Genomic DNA, 27032 nt, shown 5'->3' with positions numbered 1-27032 from the left:
TCTTGCCTCAGTCTCTGGAATAGCTAGGATTATAAGCCTGCGCCACCACATCCAATTTTTTTGTTTTTTTGGTTTTTTTTTTTTTTTTTTTTTTGTACTTTTCATAGAGATGGGGTATCACCATGTTGGCCAGGCTGCTCTCAAACTCCTGACCTCAGGTAATACACCCGCCTCAGCCTCCCATAGTGCTGAGATCACAGGCCCTAGCCACCGCGCGTGGCCAACACTTTCAAAATAACCGTTGTAACAGGTTTTATACACTCCTGAATTCATAGGCAGTATCACCTACCTATGGGAAGAATGTAAAACATCAACACAGCGGTGGCTCATGCGTGTAATCCCAGCACCTTGCAAGGCAGGTGGGTAGATCACCTGAGGTCAGAAGTTCGAGACCACACTGGCCAACTTAGCGAAACCCCGCCTTTACCAAAAATACAAAAATTAGCCAGGCATGGTGGCCCGTGCCTGTAATCCCAGCTACTAGTGGGGCTGAGGCAGGGCAATCACTTGAACCTGAGAGACGGTGGTTGCAGTGAGCCGAGATTACACCACTTACACTCCAGCCTGAGTAACAAGATCGGGACTCTGCCTCCAAAAAAAAAAAAAAACAAGGGAGGGAGGACTCCAGTGAAACCATGCAGGCAAACGCTGAGCGGGTCCCGGGACACACGTGGAGCGGGCGCGGGATCCTGGGAATCGCTGCCGGGCTCGGCCGTCTGGGTCGGCGGCACAACCAGCGAGCGGGACCCGAATTCCTTCTGCTGCGGAGCGCTGCTCTGGTGGAAGTTCCGTTTGTTCCCACTGGGCCTGCCAGTCTGCAGTAGAGTCTGCAAGGGGCTTCTCCACTCCGGGAATGCCCCAGGACGTTGGGAGGGCCAGGACCCCACCCGCTTACCCCTCCACTTGCCCCCCCATCCCTGTCTTTGGGACCAAACCTCCAAACAAAGCTCCGAAATGCCCCGGGGACGTGGCCATCCCAGACTTAGAAAACTTGTTTATGACTCAATTGTGAGGGCCTTTTTAAAAAGTCCTCGGGGCGCAGTGGCTCACACGTGTTATTCCAGCACTTTGGGAGCCCTGGCAGGCAGATCACCGTAAGTCAGGAGTTGGAGACCATGCTGGCCAACATGGAGAAACCCGTGTCTAACCAAAAATACAAAAATTAGCGGGGCATCGTGGCACAAGCCTGTAATCCCAGCTACTCGGGAGGCTGAGGCAGGAGACTCGCTTGAACCCGGGAGGCATTGTTGCAGTGAGCTGAGATCACACCATTGCATTTCATCTTGGGCGGCAGAGCAAGACTCCGTCTCAAAAAAAAAATTTTTTCCTCCGCATCTGCCCTACAGTGCCCAGCTGATCCCACTGGCCAGCCCCTCCTCCTCCCTCGTCTGGCGCGTTCCTCCTGGCATCCCTAGAAGGGAGGAAAGGGTGAATATTCCCGTTTTATGGGTGAGGAAAAGAGGTCGGGGAAGGAGCCCAACGTGGTGGTGCAGGCCTGTAGTCCTAGCTACTCCAGAGGCTGAGGCAGGAGGATCCCTCTTACCCAGTTTCTGTCTTTTCTTTCTTTCATTCGTTCTCCCGGTTTCCTTCCTTCCTTTCTTCCCCCCTCCCCCCCAGTTTCCTTCCTTCCTTCTTTTCCTTTCTTTCTTCCCCCCAGTTTCTTTCCTTTCTTTTCTTTCTTTTTTTCCCTGTTTCCTTCCTTCCTTTCCTTTCTTCCCATTTCCTTCCTTCCTTACTCTTTCTTTCCTTTCTATTTTCCCCCGTTTCCTTCCTTCCTTCCTTCCTCTTTTTCTTTTTTCCCCTCCCTTCCTTCCTTTCTTCCTCTCTCTCTCTTCCTTCCTTCTTTCTCCCCCCTCTCCAACCTGTTCTAAGGGCACGGAGTGTATTTTTAGTGATTGTATTAATATGTGCCGAACACCTACCTCAGGCCTGACACATGCTGGAGGCTGGGGTTGTATCAATGTAAAAGCCATTCCCTGTATTTAACACGTAAATGACTCTCTTTAACTCTTTTTAGAGTTGGGAGAGTCTCTTTAATTCTCCCAATGCCCTGCATGTTATTTGCTCCATTTTACAGATTAGGAAGACAGAGGCACAGAGAGATGAAGCGCTTAGCTCGTGAAAGTCATGCCGCCACTGGGACTTGAGCCGGGCAGTCTTCCAGCTCTCACCCTCAGGAGCACTGCATTATAAAGTCCCAAAGTGAACATGTTGTACCCAAGCGAGTCAAGGAATGCGCCACAGTGAGATTGAATTATGAGTCCTTTATTATGCCGGTGACCAAGAGGTGGCTAACGCCCAAAATTCTCTCTCGGCCCCTAAAAAAAGTTAGGTGGTCTTTTATACCCTAATTTTAAAGGAGAGGGGCAACTTAGCTGAAGCAAATTTTTCGCAAAAGCAGAGTAAGCCAAACGTTAAAAGATAAACTAGTACATGAGAAATAAAACAGTGCCAGGTGCAAGGGGTAAAGCTGTCATGAAAGACATACAACTAATAGATAATGGGGGCTCTGGGCACTCGACAGCACCTGCATTCCCAGGCTCTGCTGGTACCACTTAACTCGGCCTCTTATCAGCAAATGCATTCCTGGAGGTGCCCAGTGTCAGCCTGGCCCAGCTACGTATTACAGTTACGTACTTAATGGTGGGAAAATAACTAAAATGAAGAGGCTAAGATGGAGTCTGTCCGGCTCAAGAAGCTAACATGAAGCCTGAACAGCTTTCAGTCTGAGAAAGAGTCAGTTTTAGCTGGCAACAAACTGAGCTGCTGTGCGAGGCTTGAGAAACAAGCACAGGGAAGTGGTTATACGGGGAAGTTTCAGGGAACTGGGTAAAACTGCATATATGGAAATTGCCCGCTTCTGGGTCACAATGTCAATATCATGAGTAACTTCAGAGCGGCCAACGCGCAGTTGGCGAATGGGGAACAGCGGTGGAGAATCGCAGATCGTCCCCTGGCAGGAAAGAAGCTGCCTAGGAACAGATGCCACCCGACGACGGAAAAACAGAACCACAGCAAGGTACCCGCCCACAGCACGACGCTCCACAGTCTACTTTTTCGGAGTAATGGGGTCGGGCAGATCGCGACTCCCAGGCATCCCGCAAAGTAGGCGGGTCACCTCAGGGGCGACCTTTACCCGCTCAAAAATTCGTCTCACATTAGCAGTGAGGATTCGGGCGTCACCCCGAATCGTTATTTTCCTTACTCATAAGTTTAAGGCATAAGGAAACGGGGCGCTCATTCACGAAGTAATGATCTGTGCTCTCATTAGGCTTAAGATGAGTATCGTAGTTGATTGTTGAGCGCATGATCCGGTTCCTTTGACGTTTATCTTACTTGTTAATGAATTTATTTTGTCGCTTTTCATTTAATTATTTTCGTCAAAGAGAATAAGTAATTCATAATGTGCCGATTCTCTGTATGCAGATAAGCAGCCAGCACCGCGAAGGCCCACGGGGGAAGGGGGGAGAGTCCCCGCCCCTTCCGGTTCTTGCCTGCTTTGTGCAGGCTGTCGCGAGAGTTGGTCGGCGGACGCCGGAAGTAGTTCGTCGCTCCGTAGCGGCCGAAGGGGCGGGCTTGCGGGCTGGGGGCGTCTCCGCTGCTTTCAGCTCGTTTGGCGGCGCAAGATGGCGGACATCTCCTTGGACGAACTCATCAGGAAGCGCGGGGCGGCGGCGAAAGGACGGTGAGAGGCCTTTTCTTCCTTTGGGGTTTAGGGTCCGCGACCTAGTGGAGCTCGAAGCGGGGGAGGGAGCGGCCCGGACGCGACGCGGAGAACCGGGTGCGCCCGCCCCCAGTCGCAGCCGCGCTCCTCATTGGCCGGGCCGCCGCCGTCGCCACCGCGGCCCCGACCGGCCGCCCGCCCACTGGCCGAGGCGCAGTCCCTCCAGCCGGCTGGGTAGGCCGACCAGGCCGCGGCGGGGTCGGATGCCAGGCTCGTGGGGCTGAGGGGCTGCCCCCTGGGGCTCTCGCGTTTCGGGGACCGGGGGTCTCGGCGGCGCAGCCCCCTCGCTTGTCTGGACTGGCATTTGGTCCCCGCTCGGTGATCTCGGCACTGCCTGGTCTCCACCCATCGTAGAGTTGAGACAACCGAAGTTTAGCTGCAGGGAAGTGACTTGCTCCGACTGCAGCAGCTGAGGCGCAAACCCAAATCCTGCGCCGGTTTCCTGACTCCACGCGGCCTCTGTTAACACTCGCCTCTCTTTGTGCCTCGTTTTAAGTTTTCTAAGCCCTTTCATATACACGATGGATTATTTAATCTTTTACTGTCCTGTTGCCTGCTAGCTATTCGCGTTACCCCCTTTTACTGATGGGAAACGAGGCTGGGAGAGGTAGGGCGACTTGCCCGAAGCCACGGAGAACTGAGCGGCGGGGCTGAGTGCTTTTTAATTGCTGGCTGAGTTGGCCTCGTTCGAGGGCTTGAAAAACAGGTGGGCTGGGCTGGAGATTGGCCATTTCCTTAGCGGGGAGAAAGTGCTAGAGCTACGTGAGGAGCCACGTAGGTGATTTGCGTTCATGTCTCCGAAACTTCCTCGAGACCCTTAAATGTTATTAGTCTTGCCTTTGTTTGCTGAACTGTTTGAAGAAGTGAGAACTTGCCCAGTAGTTTCCCAGCACACATTACGTAAGTTTAAATGTCTTTGTAAACAGCCAAGCTGGCAATATGTTAGATACTATTTTCTCAAACATTCGTCCTCTTAGCAGATGTTTATTTTTATTTTATTTTGTTTTTTGAGACGGAGTCTCGCTCTCGCCCAGGCTGGAGTGCAGTGGTGCGATCTCGGCTCACTGCAACCTCTGCCTCACGGGTTCCAGCGATTCTCCTGCCTCAGCCTCCCAAGTAGCTGGGACTACAGGTGTGCGCCATCGCGCCCAGCTAATTTTTGTATTTTTAGTAGAGACAGGGGTTTCACTATGATGGTCAGGCTGGTCTCGAAATCCTGACCTCAGGTGATCCACCCACGGCCTCTCAAAGTGCTGGAATTATAGGCGTGAGCCACAGCGTCTGGCCATTCAATAGATGTTTGTTAATACCACCCGTATGCCTGTGGCTAGATTTTTCTCTTGATATCTGAAATGTATCCTTCACCTCCTTCCCCACCCTGGACACTCCTGTCAACTACAACTGCTGCCACCACCTCATAATTCGCAGCCAGCACTTACCTGGCTTCTGGTTCATAATTGGCATGTATTGGTATTTGTTTCCTCAACTACTGACTGACAGCCTCTCAGCTCTCCATCTAGTGACTGATGTGAAATTGGCGCTGCTTCCTCTGGCCACTTCTAAATTCATCCAGGTGGCCGGGCGTGGTGGCTTACGCCTGTAATCCAAACACTTTGGAGGCCGAGGTGGGCAGATCACCTGAGGTCGGGAGTTCAAGACCAGCCTGACCAACATGGTGAAACCCCGTCTTTAAAAAAAAAAAGAAGGCCGGGCGCGGTGGCTCAAGCCTGTAATCCCAGCACTTTGGGAGGCCGAGGCGGGTGGATCACGAGGTCAAGAGATCGAGACCATCCTGGTCAACGTGGTGAAACCCCGTCTCTACTAAAAATACAAAAAAAATTCAGCTGGGCATGGTGGTGCTTGCCTGTAGTCCCAGTTACTCGGGAGGCTGAGGCAGGATAATTGCCTGAACCCAGGAGGTGGAAGTTGCGGTGAGCCGAGATCGTGCCATTGCACTCCAGCCTGGGTAACAAGAGCGAAACTCCGTCTCAAAAAAAAAAAAAAAAAGAAAAGAAAAAATAAATAAATTCATCCAGGTTTGGTAAGTTCCTTTGGAAACAATGGAATGAGCCACACCAGGTTCTTCTCTCTCTCAGGTCACTCCCCCAGTTTCTGACTGCTGGCGGACTGTACTGTAGCCTGTTTGACCTGTATGTTTTTGGCTTTAGTGTGTGCAGAGTTTTGTGTTGGGCAGTAGGTGGGGCTGCAGGAATGGAGTAGGGTAGATCCACAGGAACAGGGGCCTTGCAGCTGGATCCACCTGGCACGTACCACTCACTGTTGGGTTTACCTGGTGAGGGGACTTTAGGCAGTTTCCTCACTTGTGATAGTGGTTCCTGGTTGAGGGAATTAAATGTAAGAAGGTTTTTTTTTGTTTGTTTTTTTTGTTTTGTTTTGTTTTGAGACGGAGCCTCACTGTGTTGCCCAGGCTGGAGTGCAGTGGCGTGATCTTGGCTCACTTGCAACTTCCATCTCCCAGATTCAAGAGATTTTCTTGCCTCAGCCTTCCAAGTAGCTGGGATCACAGGCACTGGCCACCACGCCCAGCTAATTTTTGTATTTTTAGTAGAGAGGGGGTTTCACCGTGTTGGCCAGGCTGGTCTCGAACTCCTGACCTCAAGTGATCTGCCTGCCGCGGCCTCCCAAAGTGCTGGGTTTACAGGCAGCAGCCACTGTGCCCAGCCAGAAGGTATGTTTAAAGTTTGTGCTATGTAGCAAGTGTTCAGCAAAGGTTGGTAATAATCTTGGACTTTCCCTTAAAGGAATAGAAGCACAAAATACCCTTAGAGCACAACAGGAAACCACTGGGGCTTTAGAGTCAGATTATCAAGGTCCTAAGCCCTGCTTCTCCCACTTTCCACATGACCTGCAAGTTACTTAACCATTCCTTGCCTCTTATCTATAAAACATAGGTAATACTTGCTTTATTAGGTTATTGTCAGGACTTAGTGAATTCACATACCTAAAGTGCATGGAAAAATTCCTGACAAGGGCACTAAGTGCTGAGTAGTGTTAGCTTTCGCTATTGTCATTATTGAAGGCTTTTTAAAATCAAGGAGCAACATGATCCAGGTTTTAGCATGAGAGTATTGCTTTGCTATTGCGTGGGGATTGGATTGGGGCAAAGAGTGCAGGCAGAGAGACCAGCGTGGAAGACCTGGAGTGCATGCTGTGTTCTAGAAACTCCTTTTTTATTTCACTTGCACAGCCAACAAAGAGAAAAGTTAGATCCACTGGTCCCTGTTAAGATAATGTGAAGGGCCTGACAAATTCAGTGAACAGATGTCATTACCTGCAGTAAGTTTATTTTATTTTACTTTATTCCTTTGAGACGGATGCTCTGTCGCCCAGGATGGAGTACGGTGGCGCAATCTCAGCTCACTGCAACCTCTCCCTTCTGGGTTAAGGTGATTCTTCTGCCTCAGCCTCCCGAGTAGCTGGGACTACAGGTGCACGCCACCATGCCCAGCAAATTTTTTGTGTTTTAGTAAAGATGGGGTTTCACCATGTTGGCCAGGATGGTCTCGATCTCCTGACCTCATGATCCACCTGCCTTGGCCTTCCAAAGTGTTGGGATTACAGGCATGAACCACCACGCCCAGCCAGTTTATTTCTTTATTGTTTTTTTGAGGTAGAATTTCACTCCATTTTCCAGTCTGATGTACAATGGCGCCATCTCCATTCACTGCAACCTCCGCCTCCAGGTTCAAATAATTCTCCTGCCTCAGCCTCCCAAGTAGCTGGAACTGTAGGCATGCGCCACCACGCCCAGCTAATTTTTGTATTTTTAGTAGAGACAGGGTTTCACCATGTCGGTCAAGCTGGTCTGCCTCACTTAACCTCAAGTGATCTGCCTCAGCCTCCCAAAGTGCTGAGATTACGGATGTGAGGCATGGCGCCTGTCCATATGTTCTATTTTGTATACTGCCTAGAAGAAATCTGCATACTTGGAACTTTGGTTTTAATGTTGCATGGATATTCCAGGAATAATTTTGTTGTTAATTTGGGAAGAACCTTGACTATCTAAGAATGCCTTTTTCTTCTTAGTAGAAATAGCCGAAGATCCAGCTTGTGGAGTGTAAATAACCTCTTTCTGCACCACTGTGATCACTGTTTACTGTGATCACAAGGATCACATTTGTGGAATGTGCTTGTTCTCAGAGCAGTCATTCTGTTTTGTGTTTCTCACACTTTGTGAGTCAAGAAAAGGGTCTTAGCTGGATGCAGTGGTTGCTCATGCCTGTAACTCCAGCTGTTTGGGAGGCTAAGGCAGGAGGATTGCCTGAGCTCAGGAGTTCAAGACTGCAGTGAGCCATGCTTGCACCACTGCACTCCAGCCTGGTTGGTAGAGCAAGACCTCATCTCTTTAAAAAAGAAAGAACTGGGCGCAGTGGCTCACACCTATAATCCTAGCACTTTGGGAGGCTGAGGTGGGTGGATCACTTGAGGAGTTCGAGACCAGCCTGGCCATCATGGTGAAACCCCATCTTTAAAAAAAAGAAAAAAATTTTAAATAAAAAAGAAAGAAAAGACGGTGGCTTGTGCCTGTAATTCCAGCACTTTGGGAGGCCGAGGTGGGTGGATCATGAGGTCAGGAGTTCAAGACCACCCTGGCCAAGATGGTAAAACCCCATCTCTACTGAAAGTACAAAAATTAGCTGGGCGACGTGGCAGGCGCCTGTAATCCCAGATACTCAGGAGGCTGAGGCAGGAGAATCACTTGAACCCGGAAGGTGGAGGTTGCAGTGAGCCAAAATCCTACTCTAGTCTGGTCTCAGAAAAAAAAAAAAAAAGGAAAAAGAAACAGAAGAGTCATTACCATTACTATTACCTAGGCCTCCAATTAATTATTAAAAGATTCCTTGATTAATGGAAATGATAGAACCAGAAGGGGGTGGTTTTGAGTGATACCTTCCTCCATGATGAGATAGATGCTACTTTCCTCACCACTGTGCATCTCCAGTGACTTCAGTTGTGAAAGATCCATCGAGTCTCCTCAGGATAGCATTAGGCACCAGTTGCAGTGCTGGCCTGACCCTCGTGTTGATTTTTTCCTTTTTATTTGAGGCAGGGTCTTGCTCTGTTGTCCAGACTGGAGTGCAGTGGCAAGATCATGGCTCACTGCAACCTCTGCCTCCTGGGCTCAAGCAGTCTTCCTGCCTCAGACTGCCAAGTAGCTGGAACCACAGGCACGTGCCACCATGCCTGGCTAATTAGTTTTGTATTTTCTGTAGAGACGGGTCTGGCCATGTTGCCCAGACTGGTCTCAAACTCCGGGACTCAAGCAATCCTCCTGCCTCCACCTCACAAAGTGCTGGGGTTACAGGCATGAGCCACTTCACTTTAGATATAAGGGCATCCCCAGTTAAGTCAGTTGACATGTCCTCTCTTGTTAGTTTGGTGAGTTTAACTCTCAGCAGATAGCTTTCTGTCTGCTGCCTCCAAGCAGTTCAGTGTGGGAGCCTTGAGTGTGCTGGAGGCTGGAGTGGAGCAGCTCTGGGCCAGTCACCTGATCTGGGGAGTCCTTGGAGCTGGAAGTGGGAAGTTGTAGGAGAAGGAGGGATTGTAAACTTTGCAGTTCAGCCCAGGACTCTGATCCTGGTACTGATTGCTGGTTTCCTTGTTGAAATAAAATAAAGAAAATGTAGACCTGAACACATAAAGGAGGAAATGAGTTGTTACATAATTCCAGGCAAAGAATTATGTTTTAAAATGAAACATCTGCACAAGACTCTTTGGTAAGGGGATAGTATTTTAATGTCTTGTTTTTCTTTGTGACTTAAATCACCAAATTCAGAATTGACCCTTAGGGATGGTTAGACTTAAGCTGTTTTCTCTCTATAAAAATAACCTCAACACACACTCTCCCTAACCAAGAAGATATTAAGCCCATGGGTTAAAATCTTAGTGAAATCTATAGTAACCCAGGGCCCTACTTCTTTCTTGGGCCTGGATGCTTTGGACTGGACATCTGTCCAGAGCTGGCTGCAGCCCTGCCCTCCACAGATAGAGCCAGGAGGGTGAGATATCCCTGGCCCAGACAGACCCTCCCCGCTCATCACATGAATGCCAGGTTCCAGTTGGGGCTATGGGGGAGAATTTGGGGTCCAGGCGGCGTTTGCCTTCTCACTCGCCAGTGGCACTCTTCGCAGGACCTCAAGGAATACCTGGCGAAGGCTGGGAAGCAATTCCAGAGCTGTAGTTTGGGCGATGGAGGTGGGGCAATTAAGAGACTTGCTCAAAGCCTTTCTCCTTCCCCCTCCCAAACATTTACTGAGGATAAAAGTGCAGGAAGTGTTTGGGGAATGTCAGTAGTCTCTACAGTGGGAAGTGAGGCTGCAGCCATAAGTTGGGGCCAGACCTGAGGCTCCCCCCAGGGGTTGAGCTTTGTTAAGGAGCCCTCAGCAGTTCTAGGAGCGGGAGGGTATCATAATTGAGTCTATGTTTTAGAGACCTACCCCTAGCAGGAGTGTTTATTTGAAAAATTTCCGATGACTAATGCCTGCCTGAAACCAGTACTGCTGCCTGCTGGGATGAATAGCTGTCTTTTCATGCAGGAAGAGCAGCTGTGATTATAAAAAGCCTGAACGCTGAAGCCCCCTAAAGCTGTTCATGAAAGAAGTTGAAAGCACTATGGAACCAGGGAACTGAGTGCATCAGAGAGGGGAAATAGCTTACTCCCTCCCACTGTGAGGAGCTCCTAATACATCCTCAGCTACTGTTACCTCCCTCCCCCAAATGTGCCTTTTAGGCTGTTCCAATCAACGCAAGGCATCTTGGTGGTCTCTCCTGCCAACCAGGTGCTGCCCACCCGCTCACCTTGGTGCTTATGCTCACCCTTTAGTCTCTAGAGAGTTCTCTGTATCCCTGGGCATGACTGGAGTCCTAAGATTTTTTTCAGCCTAGGGAGAGTGTTCACTCTTCCTTTTTATATATAAAATCAATTTTTTTTTTTTTTTTTTTTTTTTGAGACGGTTTCACTCTTTTGCCAGGTGCCAGGCTGGAGTGCAGTGGCGCGATCTTGGCTCACTGCAACCTCTGCCTCCCAGGTTCAAGCAATTCTCCTGCCTCAGCCTCCCGAGTAGCTGCGACTGCAGGCGCATGCCACAACGCCCAGCTAATTTTTGCATTTTTAGTAGAGACGGGATTTCAGTATGTTGACCAGGATGGTCTCAATCTCTTGACATCATGATCCGCCCGCCTTGGCCTCCCAAAGTGTTAGGATTACAGGTGTAAGCCACCGCGCCCGGCTATATAGAATAAATTTTTAAGGGGTTTACAACATATTGAAACTAAAATACCAGACACTGATAATATGGAAGATTGTTTCTTTTTGTTTTGGTGATGGTTTTTGGTTTTGTTTTGGATTTCTTTGATTTTGTTCTTATTTTTGAAACAGGGTCGTGTTCTGATCTCATGCCCATTGCTTGAACACCGGGGCTGAAGCAATCCACCTGCCTCAGAACCTCCCAGAGTGTCTGTATTACAGGTGTGAGCTACTGCTCCTGGCCTTTTTTACTTTTTTTAACTTTTTTCAGGGCTGGGCGAGACTGACACCTGTAATCCCAACACTTTGGGAGGTTGAGCCAGACAGATCACCTGAGGTCGGGAGTTTGAGACCAGCTTGACCAACATGGAGAAACCCTATCTCTATTAAAAATACAAAAATTAGTTGGCGTGGTGGCGCATGTCTGTAATCCTAGCTACTCAGGACGCTGAGGCACGAGAATCACTTGAACCCAGGAGGCGGAGGTTACAGTGAGCTGAGATCGTGCCATTGCACTCTAGCCTGGGCAACAAGAGTGAAACTCCATCTCAAAAAAAGAAAAAAGTCTTTTCTTAACTCTTGCAATTCTGGTCTTTATTTTTGACCCATGCTTATTTAGTAGATGCTTTAACCAGATACAGTGAAGTTCAAGTTCATTCCTTACCCTTAGTAGCTCTTGGGATAATTTCCTTGGTTCTGAGCGTCCTCATTTATAAAATGTGAATAATAACCTAATTCATGGGGTTGTAACTTTTAAAAGATGTCTAAAGCTGGGCATGTTGGCTCCAAACTTAGAAGACTGAGGCAGGAGAATGACCTGAGCCCAGGAATTCAAAGCTGTAGTGAGCTGTGATTATACCACTGCACTCCAGCCTGGGCAGCAGAATGAGATTCTGTCTTTTTTTATTTTTTAAATATATTTTTGGACAGGGTCTTGCTCTGTTGCCCAGCCTGGAGGACAGTATCAGGACCCTGGCTCACATTGCTCTCTCGGGCTCAAGTGATCTTCCTGTTTCAGCCCCTGGAGTAGCTGAGACTACAGACTCATGCCCGGATAATTTTCTACTTCTGTTATTATAGAGACAGCATCTCATTATGTTGCCCAGGCTGGTCCTGAACTCCTGGGCTCAAACCATCCTCCTGCCTCAGCCTTCTAAAGTGCTGAGATTACAAGTGTGAGTCACCACATCCCAGGAGTCCTGCTGTGTTGCCTGGGCTCAAGGCATCCTCCTACCTTTGCCTCCCAAAGTGCTGAGATTACATGCATGAGCCATTGTGTCCAGCCTTGTCTGTCTTTTTTTTTTTTTGAGACAGAGTCTCACTCTGTTGCCCAGGCTGGAGTACAATGGCACAGTCTCACTGCAACCTCCGCCTCCTGGATTCAAGCGATTCTCCTGCCTCAGCCTCCTGAGTAGCTGGGATTACGGATGCCCACCACCACACATGGCTGGTTTTGTATTTTTAGTAGAGACAGGGGTTCACCATGTTGGCCAGGATGGTCTTGAACTCCTGACCTCAGATGATCCACCTGCCTCGGCCTCCCAAAGTGCTGGGATTACAGGCCTGAGCCATGGCGCCCGGCAGCCTTGTCTCTTAAAAAAAAAAAAAAGAAAGAAAAAGAAAAAGTCTGTGCCAAAATTTGTCAGCCTGAATGAGCAACACTCAAAAATTTTCATTCATCATGTTCTTTATTTTTATTTTTTTGAAACAGTCTTGCCCTTTCTCCCAGGCTAGAGTACAGTGGTGTGATCCTGGCTCACTGCAACCTCCATCTCCTGGGTTCAAGTGATTCCCCTGCCTCAGCCTTCTGAGTAGCTGGGATTATAGGCGCATGCCACCACATCTGGCTAATTTTTATATTTTTATAGAGAGTTTTGCCGTGTTAGGCTGGTTTTGAACTCCTGACCTCATGTGATTCACCTGTCTTGGCCTCCCAAAGTGCTGGGATTACAGAAGTGAGCCACTGTGCCCAGCCTAGCTGCAGGTTTCTGAGGTCACCCCAACGTGCATAGCCCCAGTTGTCCATGGCTTTGCAGGCCATGGAACATGAAGCCTAGGGTAGCCCAGTCCTAGTGAGGGCGAATGCCGTCTACCACATACAAGTATTTCTTTCTCTCTAATCGTTTGTGCCAGCCCCCTGAAGACCCCCTTCCTTTGGCCCTACTCTCTCTAGTGCCTCCATCTCCCACAGTCCTCACATTAAAAAATAAGGCAGGGATGGCAAGTAAACATTAAGCCTTATCTAATTAATTGTATAAGTGACCCTTCCACTCAGAACCCACTGAAAAGTATTTAAATCTTAGTTTGCCACTTTCCAAAGAGAAAAATGATAGCATGCATCACTGCCTGTTTTTTGTTTTTTTTTTTTTTTTTTAGACGGGGGTGCGCTCCTGTTACCCAGGTTGGGGTGGAAGGGGGCGGTCTCGGCTCACCGCAACCTCCACCTCCTGGGTTCAAGCAATTCTCCTGCCTCAGCCTCCCGAGCAGCTGGGACTACAGGCATGCGCCACCATGCCCAGCTAATTTTTGTATTTTTAGTAGAGACGGGGTTTCACCATGTTGACCAGGATGGTCTCGATCTCTTGACCTCGTTATCCACCTGCCTCGGCCTCCCAAAGTGCTGGGATTATAGACGTGAGCCACCGTACCCAGCCCACTGCCTGTTTTAATCTGTTTAGGCTGCTGTAAGAAAATACCATAAGCTGGGTAGCTTATTAAAAACAGAAACTTCCTTCTCACAGAGAGTTCTGGAAGTCCAGGATCAGGGTGCTGGCAGATTCCATGTTTGATGAGGGCCTGCCTGCTTCCTGGTTCTGGATGGTCTTTCTGCTGCATCCTCACATGGCGGAAGGGGCCAGGGAGCTTTCTGGGCCTTCTTCCTTATAAAGGGCACTAAAGCCATTAATGAAGTTTCTGCCCTCATGACTTCATCACTTCCCAAAGGCCCCCACCTCCTACTACCACCATGTTGCAGATTAGGTTTAAACAGAGGAATTTTGGGGGGACACAGATGTTCAGTCCATATTACTGCGTTAGGTCTGTGTCTGGCATATTAGAGGCAGCAGGTGTTTTTTCATTATTTGAGGGATGACAAAATGAAGGTCTGGGTTTGCTTTTATTGGTACCAGGTAGACTCACCTTTGGCTGCACTTCTGCTGTTTATTAGCAGAGGAGCTGACAGCCAGTCTCACTCTAGCCACTTGAAGAATGCAGCAGTGGGAGTGTACCAGTGACTTGCACAGTACAAGAGATGCCTCCTGGGAGGTCCAGGCAGTGAAGTGGGAGGCAACGTAGGAACTCATTTATGCAACAGAGTTTACCCTCTAACATGAGGTCAACATGGCTCTTCTCCAGAATCACCCGCAGAGTTAAAAATGCAAATGCCCAGGCTTCCCCCCAGATTTTGGATTTAGTATCTAGGGTGGGATCTGGACAGCTGTCTATTTAAGAAGCTCCACAGGAGTTTCTGACACTCAGCCAGGGCTGGATGCCGCTTAGGCGGTACTGGGCCCTGAAAAAGGACTGAGCCCCCATTCTTCTCTCCCAGCCCCATCCAGGGTGGGGAGAGAAAAAAGGAAATAAGCAGGTGTAATAGTAGGCACAGAGGAGAGTTGGCCTGGAGGAATCAGGGAGGGTTCCCAGAGAGGACACCTTGACATAGGAGTCCCCCATCTGCCACAGGAGTAGCTGTTAATGGCAGTATAGTAGAGAGGCCTGGGGGTGGGAGGAGACAGAAGCAGCCCAGAGATCTCAGGGAGAATCTCCAGTGGCACTCAGGAGGGCCTTCTGTTCACTTTCAAGCCACTGTGGACCAACAGAGGAACCCAAGAAAGAGACTGGGCCTGTTTAATGGAGTTTCATTCGTTTCCAGTTAAAAAAACATATTTTATTTTCAATCCTGGGTGTACATGTGCATGTTTGTTCCATGGATTATATTGCGTACTGGGGAGAATTAGGCTTCTGGTGTACCCATTACCCAAATAGTGAATGAACCGTGTACCCGGTCATTTCCAATTTCAGTACTTTCCATATTTGATATTTTTGCTATTGCAGAGCAGCTTTATCTTTCTTTCCTACAAGTCTTTATGTTGTCTGTTTTCCTCTAGCTCTATGCCAGACCCACATGTTTTCTTTCTTGGCCCTAGCCCAGTAGATGGTGTCTGCCTTCCTTAGAGATAATCTTTGTTAATCACTGAGCCTCTCCAAGCCTGCTTCTCCCACTGTAAAGTGGACATAGTAAGTACTTCTCAGAGTGCAGAGGGCTGAGTGAGAACATGGATGGGGAAGGGACTTGGAAACTAAAGCTGCTCTTCAGATGGGTGGGATTAATTTGGGGGATGTTTATTTTATTCAACTGGCATTGTTGGGAGGTTGTTGTCCGTGTTGGTATCTCAAGATACACAGTCTAGGGAGCAAAACAGTCTTACCTAGTGATAAAACTTGCCAGTCTCTCTCCCTTAATTTTGCTTAAATTGCAAAATTAAAAGCCATCATGAAACCGGAAAAGGAGTCTTCATGTAGGCGTCGTTGTTTACTCAGGCACAGGCAGGGAGTTGCTTTCTGATTCTCCAGGACCTCCTCTGTCCCCAGTGTTATCACAGTTCTACTTTCATACACTGCTGTTATATCCAGATCCATTTAATATTGATTGTGATTTATATTTGCAGGCTTAATGCCAGACCAGGAGTTGGAGGTGTCCGATCTCGAGTTGGGATTCAGCAAGGCCTTCTCAGCCAGTCAGCACGCACAGCCACCTTCCAGCAAAGATTTGATGCCCGGCAGAAGATTGGCCTTTCAGATGCCCGGCTCAAACTGGGAGTCAAGGATGCTCGGGAGAAGCTTTTGCAGAAAGATGCCCGGTTTCGGATCAAAGGGAAAGTACAGGATGCCAGAGAGATGTTGAACTCTCGCAAGCAGCAGACCACGGTGCCCCAGAAGCCCCGCCAGGTCGCTGATGCCCGGGAGAAGATCAGCTTGAAGAGGAGTTCCCCTGCTGCCTTCATGAACCCACCCATTGGGACAGTGACTCCTGCCCTGAAGCTCACCAAAACCATCCAGGTATGTTGTGGCTTTTGTTACGAATTCCTAGAAAGCTAGTAACAAAGGTAGATTTAGAGGCAAGGGGCTGGGCATGATTGGGCAAAAATACAGTCCCCTCAAGTGTTGGTATAGCACTTTGCTCCTCTGCAGAGGCTTTAAGTACATAATAGCCAGGTAACCATATGAGGAAGGAAAGGTATTATCTCAGTTCTATAGAAAAGAAAGGGGAGGGCCATAGAAATTTAGTGACTTTCCCAGGTGAGATATTGGTGGAAGAAAGAGAGGGAAAGGACAAAACATTTATTGATCGTACGGTCCTCACTCCACCCCTAGAATTGTGACCCTTGTTTTAAAAAAGAAGAACCTGAGTCTCAGAGATGTGAAATACGTGTCCCCAGCGTCATATACCAGGCAGTGGCAGGGCTAGGGTAGGAGCCAAGTGGGATTTGGCCCCTAGTCCAGGGCCCTGGCCACCCTCCATAGCTGCCACCACAAAGGGAAAAGAAACAATGTCATTTAATCTTCATAGCAGCTTTGGTAATAGGAACAGCAGCAGCCGCAGCAAACATTGATTAAGCCAAGTTCATTAAGTCCTACGTGTGCGTTAGCGGTGTGGTCGCTCGGATGATGATTCTTCTGTTACTTCCTACTATGAGGGATAAAGCATTCTGTAGTGCCTTTTACCAAAGACCAGAGCTGCAGGCCCACCATGTGTCAAGTTCAGTAACTACCTCCTTATAGAGAATGCACGTGGACCCTGTGGGACGAATTCTGACCACTGAGTGTTTCCAGGTTCCACAGCAGAAAGCCATGGCACCACTTCATCCCCATCCTGCTGGAATGAGAATCAATGTTGTCAATAACCACCAGGCCAAACAGGTAGAGTGAGAGAGTGTGTGTGTGTACATAAAGAACATGTATGTGTGCATGTATTTTGATGAGGCCTGCTTGGGTAGATCGACTGAGGCTTGCTCCAAGGTTCACAGTTTGTAATATTGGAGGCAGGCTGAACTTTTTGCAGTTTGAGTTTAAAGAAGAAACTTTTTAATAGAAGGGAGGCATAGAGAGGCTAATAAAGTTTTTTTTGTTTGTTTTTGTTTTTTCCATAAAAGTTCTAATGGGCCAGGCGCACTGGCTCATACCTGTAATCCCAGCACTTTGGGAGGTCGAGGTGGGCGGATCACCTAAGGTCAGGAGTTCAGGACCAGCCTGGCCAACATGATGAAACCCTATCTCTACTAAAAATACAAAAATTAGCTGATTGTGGTGGCAGGCGCTTGTAATCCCAGCTACTTGGGAGGCTGAGGCAGGAGAATTGCTTAATCCCAGGAGGTAGAGGTTGCAGTGAGCCGAGATTGCACCACTGCACTCTAGCATGGGCAACAGAGCAAGACTCTGTCTCAAAAAGAAGAAAAAGGCCTATGTGCTTAATACAGAAAACTTGCCAAAAAGTCCCTCAAGTTCCCATTTTCCAAAGACGATCACTGTTGAAATTTTGCTGTAGTTCCTTACACATCATTATTTATTTATTTTAATTATTTCTGAGACAGGGTCTCTCTCTCTTTTTTTTTTTTTTTTTTTCTTTTTAAGACGGGGTTTCACCATGTTGGTCAGGCTGGTCTTGAACTCCCAACCTGAGGTGATCCGCCCGCCTTGACCTCCAAAGTGCATGGATTACAGGCGTGAGCCACCACACCCGGCGAGACAGGGTCTCAGAGTGACCCTCTACGGTCATTCTGTCCTCCAGGCTGGAGTGCAGTGGTGCAGTCATGGCTCACTGCAGCCTTGACTTCCTGTGCTCAAATGATCTTCCCACCTTAGTTAGCCTCCTGAGTAGCTGGGGTCACAGGTGCACACCACCACATCTGGCTAACTTTTATAGAGATGGAGTCTTACCGTGTTGGCCAGTCTGGTTTCGAACTCCTGAGCTAAATCGATCCTCCCGCCTGGGCCTGCCAAAGTGCTGGGGTTACAGGCACAGGCGTGAACCACCATGCCTAACATTATTTTACTTAACGCAGATTTGTGGTTGTGGTTATATTCTTATCCAATTTTGTATAATTCTTTTTTACTTTGTAACTCAAAAATTTTTCTGTGACATTTCACATTTACTGTAAACGTTTTTAGTAACTGCAGAATCCATTGAGTTGACATTCCAGTTTTATTGAAACCATTTTCCTGTCATTTTCACTGCTAAAAATCCTTCTGCTAGCCGGGCGTGGTGGCTCAGGCCTGTAATCCCAGCTACTCGGGAGGCTGAGGCAGGAGAATCGTTTGAACCTGGGAGGCAGAGGTTGTGGGTGAGCCAAGATCGTGTCATTGCACTCCAGCCTGGGCAACAAGAGTGAAACTCCGTCTCAAAAAAAAAAAAAAAAATCCCTCTGCTATGAACATCTTTGTAGATAAAGCTTTTTCTAGGGTTTGGGTTTATTTCTGTAGGCCATATTAACAAGGGTGGACTTTCCAAGCCAAAGGATACGAATAAACATTTTAGGGACTCTGGACTGATACTAAGCCCACTGGGAAAAAGGGACTTCTGGTGTGCCTGTAAGTTGTAGGACTTTGACTGCAACTTGTGGGCAGGGAGTCAGCCTGTCAGGACCTGGGCCCCAGTCTCCCCAGGCACCATCACCCCGTGCCCACTTCTCCTTTGGTCCCTTTCTCCAGCAGCCATCTCCTTGCCATGCCTGTTCTAGATGTCTTTTGAGGGCCCACATGCATATTTACTTATATTTCTTTATATTCTCAGAATTTATATGACCTGGATGAAGAAGATGATGGTATAGCTTCCATTCCTACTAAACAGATGAAGTTGGCAGCCTCAGGTGGCTTTCTCCACCACATGGTATGGCATTTCACCTTTTTCTTACAGTGTGTTTGATCAGGCAGGTGGGAGAGGTGGTGGCAAAGAGAGCCTTTCAGTGCAGAAATATTTCTTTGTTTGGGCCGTAAGATTTTCAGAGCTGGAACTAGTCTGACCCCTTAGTTTTATAAATGCTGAGACTGGGTTGCCTACTGATTTAAGGCAAGTAGAGTATAGGGCCGCAGCTCCCAGTTGCTGTGTTTGAGACAGTATAGGGAAATGTGAGTAACCCCACAGTGGGGGTCTGTTCTTTCCTTGGTGGCTGGCCATTCTGCATGCTGGGTGACTCTCTGTGGTCAGCAGGTCTGGTGCTGCTCTTGGAGTCTGGATTCCCTTAGTTGGCATTAGCAGGAATACATGTCACCTGATCTGTGGGCTCTACCAGGTGCAGCCTGCACGCAGGGAAAGCTTGTTAGACTAGAGTGCTGTCCAGGCATCCAGAGAAGGAAAGAAAACAGCATCTGGGAGCATCGGGGAGGTCCATGCTGCTCCACCTCGCGGTACAGCCAAGTGTCAGGCAGGGAGGCCAGTGGGCTGCCAGGTAGGTCCTTGTGGCAGACACCTCTTTAATTTTTCCTTCAGAAGCTCAAAAACTCAGTTTTGGTTACTGTTCTGAGTGTGGACCAGTCTCCTGGTTACTAATTAAGAGAAATGTGAAGCCAGCAGGGTGCAGTGGTTCACATCTGTAATCCCAGCACTTTGGGAGGCCTAGGTAGGCAGATTACCTGAGGTCAGGAGTTTGAGGCCAGCTTGGCCAACTGGTGAAATCCCGTCTCTACTAAAAATAAAAAAAATTAGCCAGGTGTGGTGGCAGGTGCCTGTAATCCCAGCTGCTTGGGAGGCTGAGGCAGGAGAATCTCTTGAGTCCGGAGGTAGAGGTTGCAGTGAGCCAAGATTGTGCCACTGCACTCCAGTCTGAGTGACAGGGCGAGACTCTGTCTTAAAAAGAGATACATTGTGAAGCTGAATGATGCCAGTTGTTTCTTTACAAAGGGACCAGTCCTTTCCAATAATTAGACTGCTCAAGTCTGCTACCAAGGGAACTGTCAGCTTGCTCAGTGAGTCTCTGTCCCTATTTGATACCCTAATTAAATAAATGCCATATTTATACTAACACATATTGTACCCAGTGAGATGGGTACTGTTGATTACCCTCTATGGATGGGGAAGCAGGCATGGAGAGGTGAAATCAGCCTGCTTGACATCACTCAGCTGAGGAGAAGCCATGGATCTGAAATGGAGCCTGAGCAGTCTGGGTCTTGGGGCACCGTGGGTAATCACTGTGCGGTCCTGGCTCTGGAGACTCAGAAAGCTGTGAGGAATGTGGAATCCAGCATGGGGATCACTCAGACTTTGAGAAGTGTGGTGAATTGCCCCTGCCCATGCCCTGATCTGCCTCTCCTGCTGCATTCCTCCCATCTCCCTGGGTCAGTGCCTATAAACACTGCCCTAAATCAGCAGGACCCCCTGTCACTTCTGCATTATGCACTGTCTTCCTCACACCCATGAATACAGGGGAGTTTGTTTCCAAAGGACCACATCTAGATGGGAGGGTCTGTTTTTGGTTATCTGCACTGCTGACTGCCAGCATGTCCCTGACAGTCTGGGAGCTGATGAGGCCAAGGCTGTGTGTGGCACCGCTGGATGGTCAGAAGAGGAACCAAAATTTGAGTTCTGGTCCCCCCCCCTTTTTTTTTTTTTGAGATGGAGTTTAGCTCTTGTTACCCAGGCCGGAGTGCAATGGCGCATTCTCGGCTCACCGCAACCTCCGCCTCCTGGGTTCAGGCAATTCTCCTGCCTCAACCTCCTGAGTAGCTGGGATTACAGGCACGCGCCACCATGCCCAGCTAATTTTTTGTATTTTCAGTAGAGACGGGGTTTCACCATGTTGACCAGGATGGTCTCGATCTCTTGACCTCGTGATCCACCCGCCTCGGCCTCCCAAAGTGCTGGGATTACAGGCTTGAGCCACCGCGCCCGGCTGTGGTCCATCTTAAGAGTGGTGATCAGCACATTGTGATAGAACCATGTCTAGGAATGAACTTACCTCAAGCTTCTGGCATTTCAGTTTTTTTTTTTTTTAAAGCAAAAGCAGGTTTATTAAGAAACAAAGGAATAAAAGAATGGCTACTTCATAGGCAGAGCAGGTCTTTTACATTTTTTGTAGAGATGAGGTCTCACTGTGTTGCCCAGGTCCGTCTTGAACTCCTGGGCTCAGCAGTCCTCTCACCTCAGCCTCCCAGAATGCTGGGATGACAGGTGTGATCACTGTGCCTGGCCGATCACACCTTTTCGCCTTCTGACCAGCCTCAAATTGTGGGATTTTTAGAAAGTCTTAAGTGGTATGGATGAGCCTGTGACTCCTAGGTAAGTTTCCAGGCCACTGCTGCCTAGATGCTTCCTGCCAGGAGGGTTCAGCTCTGTGGAAAGTGGCTTCTGTGAGTGTGTGCTCAGCCTGTGTGCTTTTCTCTCCTCCTGTCCCTTCCCTCTGATGGCTGGGAGACATCAAAGGTTCATGCTCTCAGCAAGCCGTCAACTCCTTGGGGCTTCTTCAGAACATTCCAGATCTGGCTTCTCAGATTTCTTTCTGTCTCTGTTTAGGCTGGGCTAAGCAGTTCCAAGCTTTCCATGTCCAAGGCCCTCCCTCTTACCAAAGTGGTTCAGAATGACGCATACACAGCTCCTGCTCTCCCCTCCTCTATTCGAACAAAAGCCTTGACCAACATGTCCCGGACACTGGTGAACAAGGAAGAACCCCCCAAAGAGCTGCCACCTGCTGAGGTGAGATGACGGTGGTGACCCCAGCAGTTAGGGGTCAGGAGGGCTGTATGCTCTGTGTATCTCATTGCATCCCCATAACGCCTTTGTGAGGTGGGCATTGCCACCCACATTCTATAGATGAGCAAACCAAGACCTAGGGACTCTTGCCCTCAAAGCTTGCAGGCTAGTGGAGATAGCGGACCTGCTGAGAGATTGTGGTATCTGGTGATACGATAGAGGCTCTCCCAGAAGAAAGCGTTTAGGAGTGCTGAGGACAGAGCATCTTATTCCAGTTGAGAAGTCTGGGGAAAAGGGCTCTTTTAGCTGAGTGGGTCTGGAAGCATGAGCCATTAGGTAGATCCTTCCAGACAGAGGCTCAGGGCCTGAGAGGCTTGCATATTTGGGAGATGGGAGAGGGTCCATGCTTTTAGCATAGAGTGGTGGGGCCGTGGTGGACACTGAAGTTCAGGGGGCCCCATTGTGGTAACTCCATGGAGCTTTCCTCTGGGCCTTCCTGGTCACGTGCCTGGAGGAATTTCTGTTGCGGGAGTGCTCATCAGCTATCCAGCTTCTTGTAATGCTCTTGTCTCTGTGGCAGCCTGTCCTCAGCCCATTGGAAGGCACCAAGATGACTGTGAATAATCTGCACCCTCGAGTCACTGAGGAGGACATTGTTGTAAGTATTGTGACCTACTGGAAATTTAAATCTCAATGTACCTCTGTGGCAAAGGTCTCTTAAGAACCCCCCCCTTAGGTTTGATGACTGCTGAGATTCACCAAACTCAGCACATAGTCACACTCAGGGCTGAGACTAACAGCAGCAAAAGGATGCAGAGCAAATGACTCATGGGGTGAAGTCTGGGGAAACCAGGCGCAAGCCTCCAGAGGCCCCTCCCAGTAGAGTTGCACAGGATGCTGGGTGCAGCTTGCAGCGTTGTGACAACACATGGGACACCAGGGAAGCTCATTAGGGTGCCCAGGGGTTTTATTGGGGACTGGTCACTTCGGCATTCTCTGTGTAGCACGTATCAAAATTCCGGACACCCAGAAGGAAAGCAGGTGTTGGAGCAGAAACCATGCTGTTTGCACAGTTCAGGCACTGTGAACTGTGGGATGGCAGGAGCCCTCCTGAGATCTGAGTCTCCAGATGCCAGCCAAGGGCCACCTCTGGAATCAGGCTTTTCAGACAACAGCAGTCAGGCCAGCTGCTTCACTGTTCTGCATGGCTTCTAAACCACGGCCAAGTGCCTGGCCTGAGTCTTAGAAGTTAGGGGATATCTGTGCTGTAATGGGTCCTAAATGGGATCCTTTCATCCCATACTGGCAGTATCCAGTAGTTGTATTTTCTTGTGAGTCTTTGGAACTTTCTGTGTCCTTTGGAGATTTTACGTAATGATTCCAAAGTGAAAGAAGGGAGATGGATTGGTGGTCTCTGCCTTCCTGGTTCATCCTGTCCCACCGCATGGCAGTCATGGGCAAAACCTGTCAAGTGCCTGTGAGTGGGGTTCTAGATGCAGCTAGGACTTCTTTTCAACATCATTTTCACTCCGGCACCCAAAAGAGCCATTAGTTTAGAAATCCAGGCATATTTTGACCTGTCAGATCATGAAATGAATATAGTTGGAGAATCCAGCCTCTCCCTGCAGCTGAATCCCAGACTAACAACCCACACTGGCCACCACATTTGTTAAATTTTTCTTTTTTATTTTTTTTTTTTTTTGAGACAGAGTCTTACTCTGTTGTTCAGGCTGGAGTGCAGGCTTACTGCAACCTCCGCCACCCGTATTCAAGCAATTCTCCTGCCTCAGCCTCCCAAGTAGCTGGGATTACAGGCATGCACCACCAGGCCCAGCTAATTTTTGTATTTTTAGTAGAGACAGGGTTTCACCACGTTGGTCAGGCTGGTCTCGAACTCCTGAACTCGTGATCCACCCGCCTCAGCCTCCCAAAGTGCTGGGATTGTCAGCGTAAATTTTTTTTTTTTTTTTTTTTTTTTTGAGATGGAGTCTTCCTCTATCGCCCAGACTAGAGTACCATGGCACGATCTTGGCTCACTGCAACCTCTGCCTCCCGGATTCTAAGCACTTCTCCTTGCCTCAGCCTCCTGAGTAGCTGGGATTACAGGCACCCACCACTACCGCCTGGCTAATTTTTGTATTTTTAGTGGAGACAGGGTTTCACCATGTTGGCCAGATCTCGAACTCCTGGTCTCCTGGTCTCGAACTCCTGATTTCTAATGATCTGCCCACCTCGACCTTCCAAAGTGCTGGGATTACAGGTGGTTAAATCTTCATTGTGAAATACACGTGCTGTGAGATGGATGTTAGAACTACGCAGAGTCACTGGCATGTCCTGTGGCAGGGACAGTGCTGTGAATGTTGCACATGAGGATGGAAACTATCCTATTTTGTGTAATACTTGACAAGTCATAAAGAATTAAAGCTGATTGCTGGGTGCAGTGGCTCACGCCTGTAATCCTAGCACTTTGGGAGGCCAGGGTGGGTGGCTCACCTGAGGTCAGGAGTTCAAGACCAGCCTGGCCAATATGGCGAAACCCCGTCTCTACTAAAAATACAAAAATTAGCCGAGCATGGTGGCGGGTACCTGTAATCTCAGCTACTCGGGAGGCTGAGGAAGGAGAATCGCTTAGAACCCGAGAGGTGGAAGTTTCTGTGAGTTGAGATTGTGCCATTGCACTCCAGCCTGGGAGACAGAGTAAGACTCACTCTCAAAAAAAAAAAAAATTAAAGCTGTTTATAAACGTAGTAACAACTGCCATTTATTGAGCACTTGCTATGCGCCAGGCACTTTAGGCAGACTGTCGGAAGATACATTATGGTGGAAAACTAAACGCCAGTCATGATCAGCACTCAGAGGAAGTCACTTCTCTTCTACCCGAATAGGCAGTGTAGAGAGGATCAGGGTAATAACGTTGGAATTACACCCAGTATTTATAGTTAGCCCTCCATATCTGTGGCTTCTGTATCCCAGAACCACTGAAGGATAATACTCATTAACCAACCACTGAATGAAAGTACTCAAAATTCAGAAAATAACAGTATAATGAGAAAGAATACGAATTTTAGAACTACAGTATAACAACTATTTACATAGCATTTACATTGTGTTGGGTATTACAGTGATCTAGAGAAGATGTATACTGGATGAGGTGCACAGGTTATATGTAAATACTACAGCATTTTATAGCAGGGACTTGAGCATCCACAGATTTCAGTATCTGCGAGTGGTTCTCTAACCAGTCTCCTGCTGGTGCAGAGAGACATCTTGTTTTGATATTTATCCTTAAAAACAAATCATGTTAAGGGTCTTTTCATAAACTTTTTCTTTGCCCTCACAGCAACCTGTGAAGGCATTTGAAGGTGAAGAAGTGGCATGAGTGCTAGTCACCCTCTGTCTGTCTGCACATTCTGCTCCCTCTCTGGCCTTGTGTGTAAAAGGAGGTGGAGGGCCGGGCGCGGTGGCTCACGCCTATAATCCCAGCACTTTGGGAGGCCGAGGCAGGTGGATCACGAGGTCAAGAGATCAAGACCATCCTGGTCAACACGGTGAAACCCCGTCTCTACTAAAAATACAAAAAATCAGCTGGGCATGGTGGCACATGCCTGTAATCCCAGCTACTCAGGAGGTTGAGGCAGGAGAATTGCCTGAACCCAGGAGGCGGAGGTTGCGGTGAGCCGAGATCATGCCATTGCACTCCAGCCTGGGTAATAAGAGCTCAACTCCGTCCCCAAAAAAAAAAAAAAAAAAAAAATGAGGTGGGCCAGGCACTGTGGCTCAAGCCTGTAATCCCAGCACTTGGGGAGACCGAGGCAGGTGGATCACCAGGTCAAGAGATCGAGACCATCCTGGTCAACACGGTGAAACCCTGTCTCTACTAAAAAAATACAAAAAATTAGCTGGGCATGGTGGCGCGTGCCTGTAATCCCAGCTACGCAGGAGGCTGAGGCAGGAGAATTGCCTGAACCCAGGAGGCCGAGGTTGCGGTGAGCCAAGATCGCGCCATTGCACTCCAGCCTGGGTAACAAGAGCGAAACTCTGTCCCCCCAAAAAAAAAAACGAGGTGGAGATTGGAGTCAATGATGTGTGCAAAGCACTGCCTTAAAAATTATCTCAGTTGAGCTTTCCAATAACCCTGGGAAGTGAGCTAATCCTTTTTATTTTCAGAAGAGGAAACAGGCTCAGAGAAGTTAAGTAACATGCTAGACATTTCATAGCGGATAGGAAGCAGAGCCTGGGGATCACACTCAGCACTATCCAACTTAGAGTGACTGGCTGTCCCAGTTTTGTTAGGGACTCTCCTGGTTTTAGCACTCAAAGTCTCATGTCCAGGGAAAGCCGTCGGTCCAACCAAACCAGGACTCTGGGTAGAACTACAGAATTTGTATTTCTAACTGATTCCCAGGTGATGTATTGCAGCTGTCTTTCTTTGTATACATTCATTCTCATGACAGGGCTCTCTGATTTTCATAACTGTTTTAGCCCTGTTGTTGAGGTGGGCACTGAAGACTTTGGTGGTGGCTTCCTGGGAGGTCCCAGGTGATACAGGGCTTGTAAGTCCAAGCCCATTTCTCACTGCTGACCTCATTTGGTGCTGTGTTGAGGCCTGTGGATGTCTCAGGAGTACCGCCTACAGTGGCGCCTCCCTGCAGTCTCAGGCACAGGGGCATATTTAGCTGCAGTGGAGCCACCACACCCCAGGGCCTTCAGCATGCATGAGTAGCAGGCCATCAGAAATTCTTCCCTAATCCCAACCCCTGTTATTCTATGCAGGAGCTTTTCTGTGTGTGTGGAGCCCTCAAGCGAGCTCGGCTGGTCCATCCTGGGGTAGCAGAGGTGGTGTTTGTGAAAAAGGACGATGCCATCACTGCATATAAGAAGTACAACAACCGGTGTCTGGACGGTAAGTTCGGGAGAAAACAGCCCCTGACCCTCCCACTCCTCTCTACTTGCTGTCAGGTAGCAGGCCTTCCTGGGGAAGTCTCTCTGAGATGGGTGGAACCCATCCCTGGGGCCTCCTCTGCATCAGGAACCACTGTGCAGTCCCTGAGTAGTGCTGAGCTGTGGCTTACACAGGGCCCTGGGTTTTCATCCAGCCCTTAAGCTTTTGAGCCCAGGAAAAAGAAAAATACCATTTCTCCACGGATGGTTCTGTTAAGGGGTCTTGCCAGGGAAGTCAAGAGCCACAGCTTTTCCCTTCCAGATGTTGGTCTGCTCACTGCTAGGGCAGAGGTTCCTCAAAGGCCTGGAGTTTTGTCTCAATGTTGGCATCTGGGTGAGAGCTGCTCCTAGTGGGTGAACAACAGACCTTACTGACTTCAGGTTCTTATTTTTCATCTCTAGACAGCCTGTAGAGAATA

The 27032-nt window shown here is 48.7% G+C and overlaps 1 protein-coding gene and 1 non-coding gene across 2 annotated transcripts in view; one reads left to right on the top strand and one right to left on the bottom strand.

Annotated features, from left to right (window-relative positions):
* Window positions 1–3072: 3072 nt before the first annotated feature.
* LOC116544101 lies at window positions 3073–3222 on the bottom strand. Its single transcript, XR_004265816.1, has one exon. It is a non-coding gene; the product is annotated as a U12 minor spliceosomal RNA (small nuclear RNA).
* A 294-nt stretch (window positions 3223–3516) lies between these two features.
* The window catches only part of POLDIP3 (DNA polymerase delta interacting protein 3), a 30572-nt gene continuing 7056 nt past the window's right edge, over window positions 3517–27032 (top strand). Inside the window, exons 1-7 of the mRNA XM_032270178.1 lie at window positions 3517–3685; window positions 15659–16049; window positions 16824–16910; window positions 18781–18876; window positions 21496–21675; window positions 22253–22330; window positions 26446–26575. Of these exons, the coding sequence (XP_032126069.1) occupies window positions 3627–3685; window positions 15659–16049; window positions 16824–16910; window positions 18781–18876; window positions 21496–21675; window positions 22253–22330; window positions 26446–26575 (1021 nt within the window). The 5' untranslated portion in view covers window positions 3517–3626. The remainder of the gene's footprint in view (window positions 3686–15658; window positions 16050–16823; window positions 16911–18780; window positions 18877–21495; window positions 21676–22252; window positions 22331–26445; window positions 26576–27032) is intronic.

Source organism: Sapajus apella, unplaced genomic scaffold (assembly GCF_009761245.1).
Source record: "Sapajus apella isolate SASKATOON/1434 unplaced genomic scaffold, GSC_monkey_1.0 scaffold205, whole genome shotgun sequence".
In the NCBI taxonomy this organism is placed as follows: Eukaryota; Metazoa; Chordata; class Mammalia; order Primates; family Cebidae; genus Sapajus; species Sapajus apella.
Note: the sequence above shows the minus strand (reverse complement) of the source record. Positions and strands in the feature narration are given on the sequence as shown.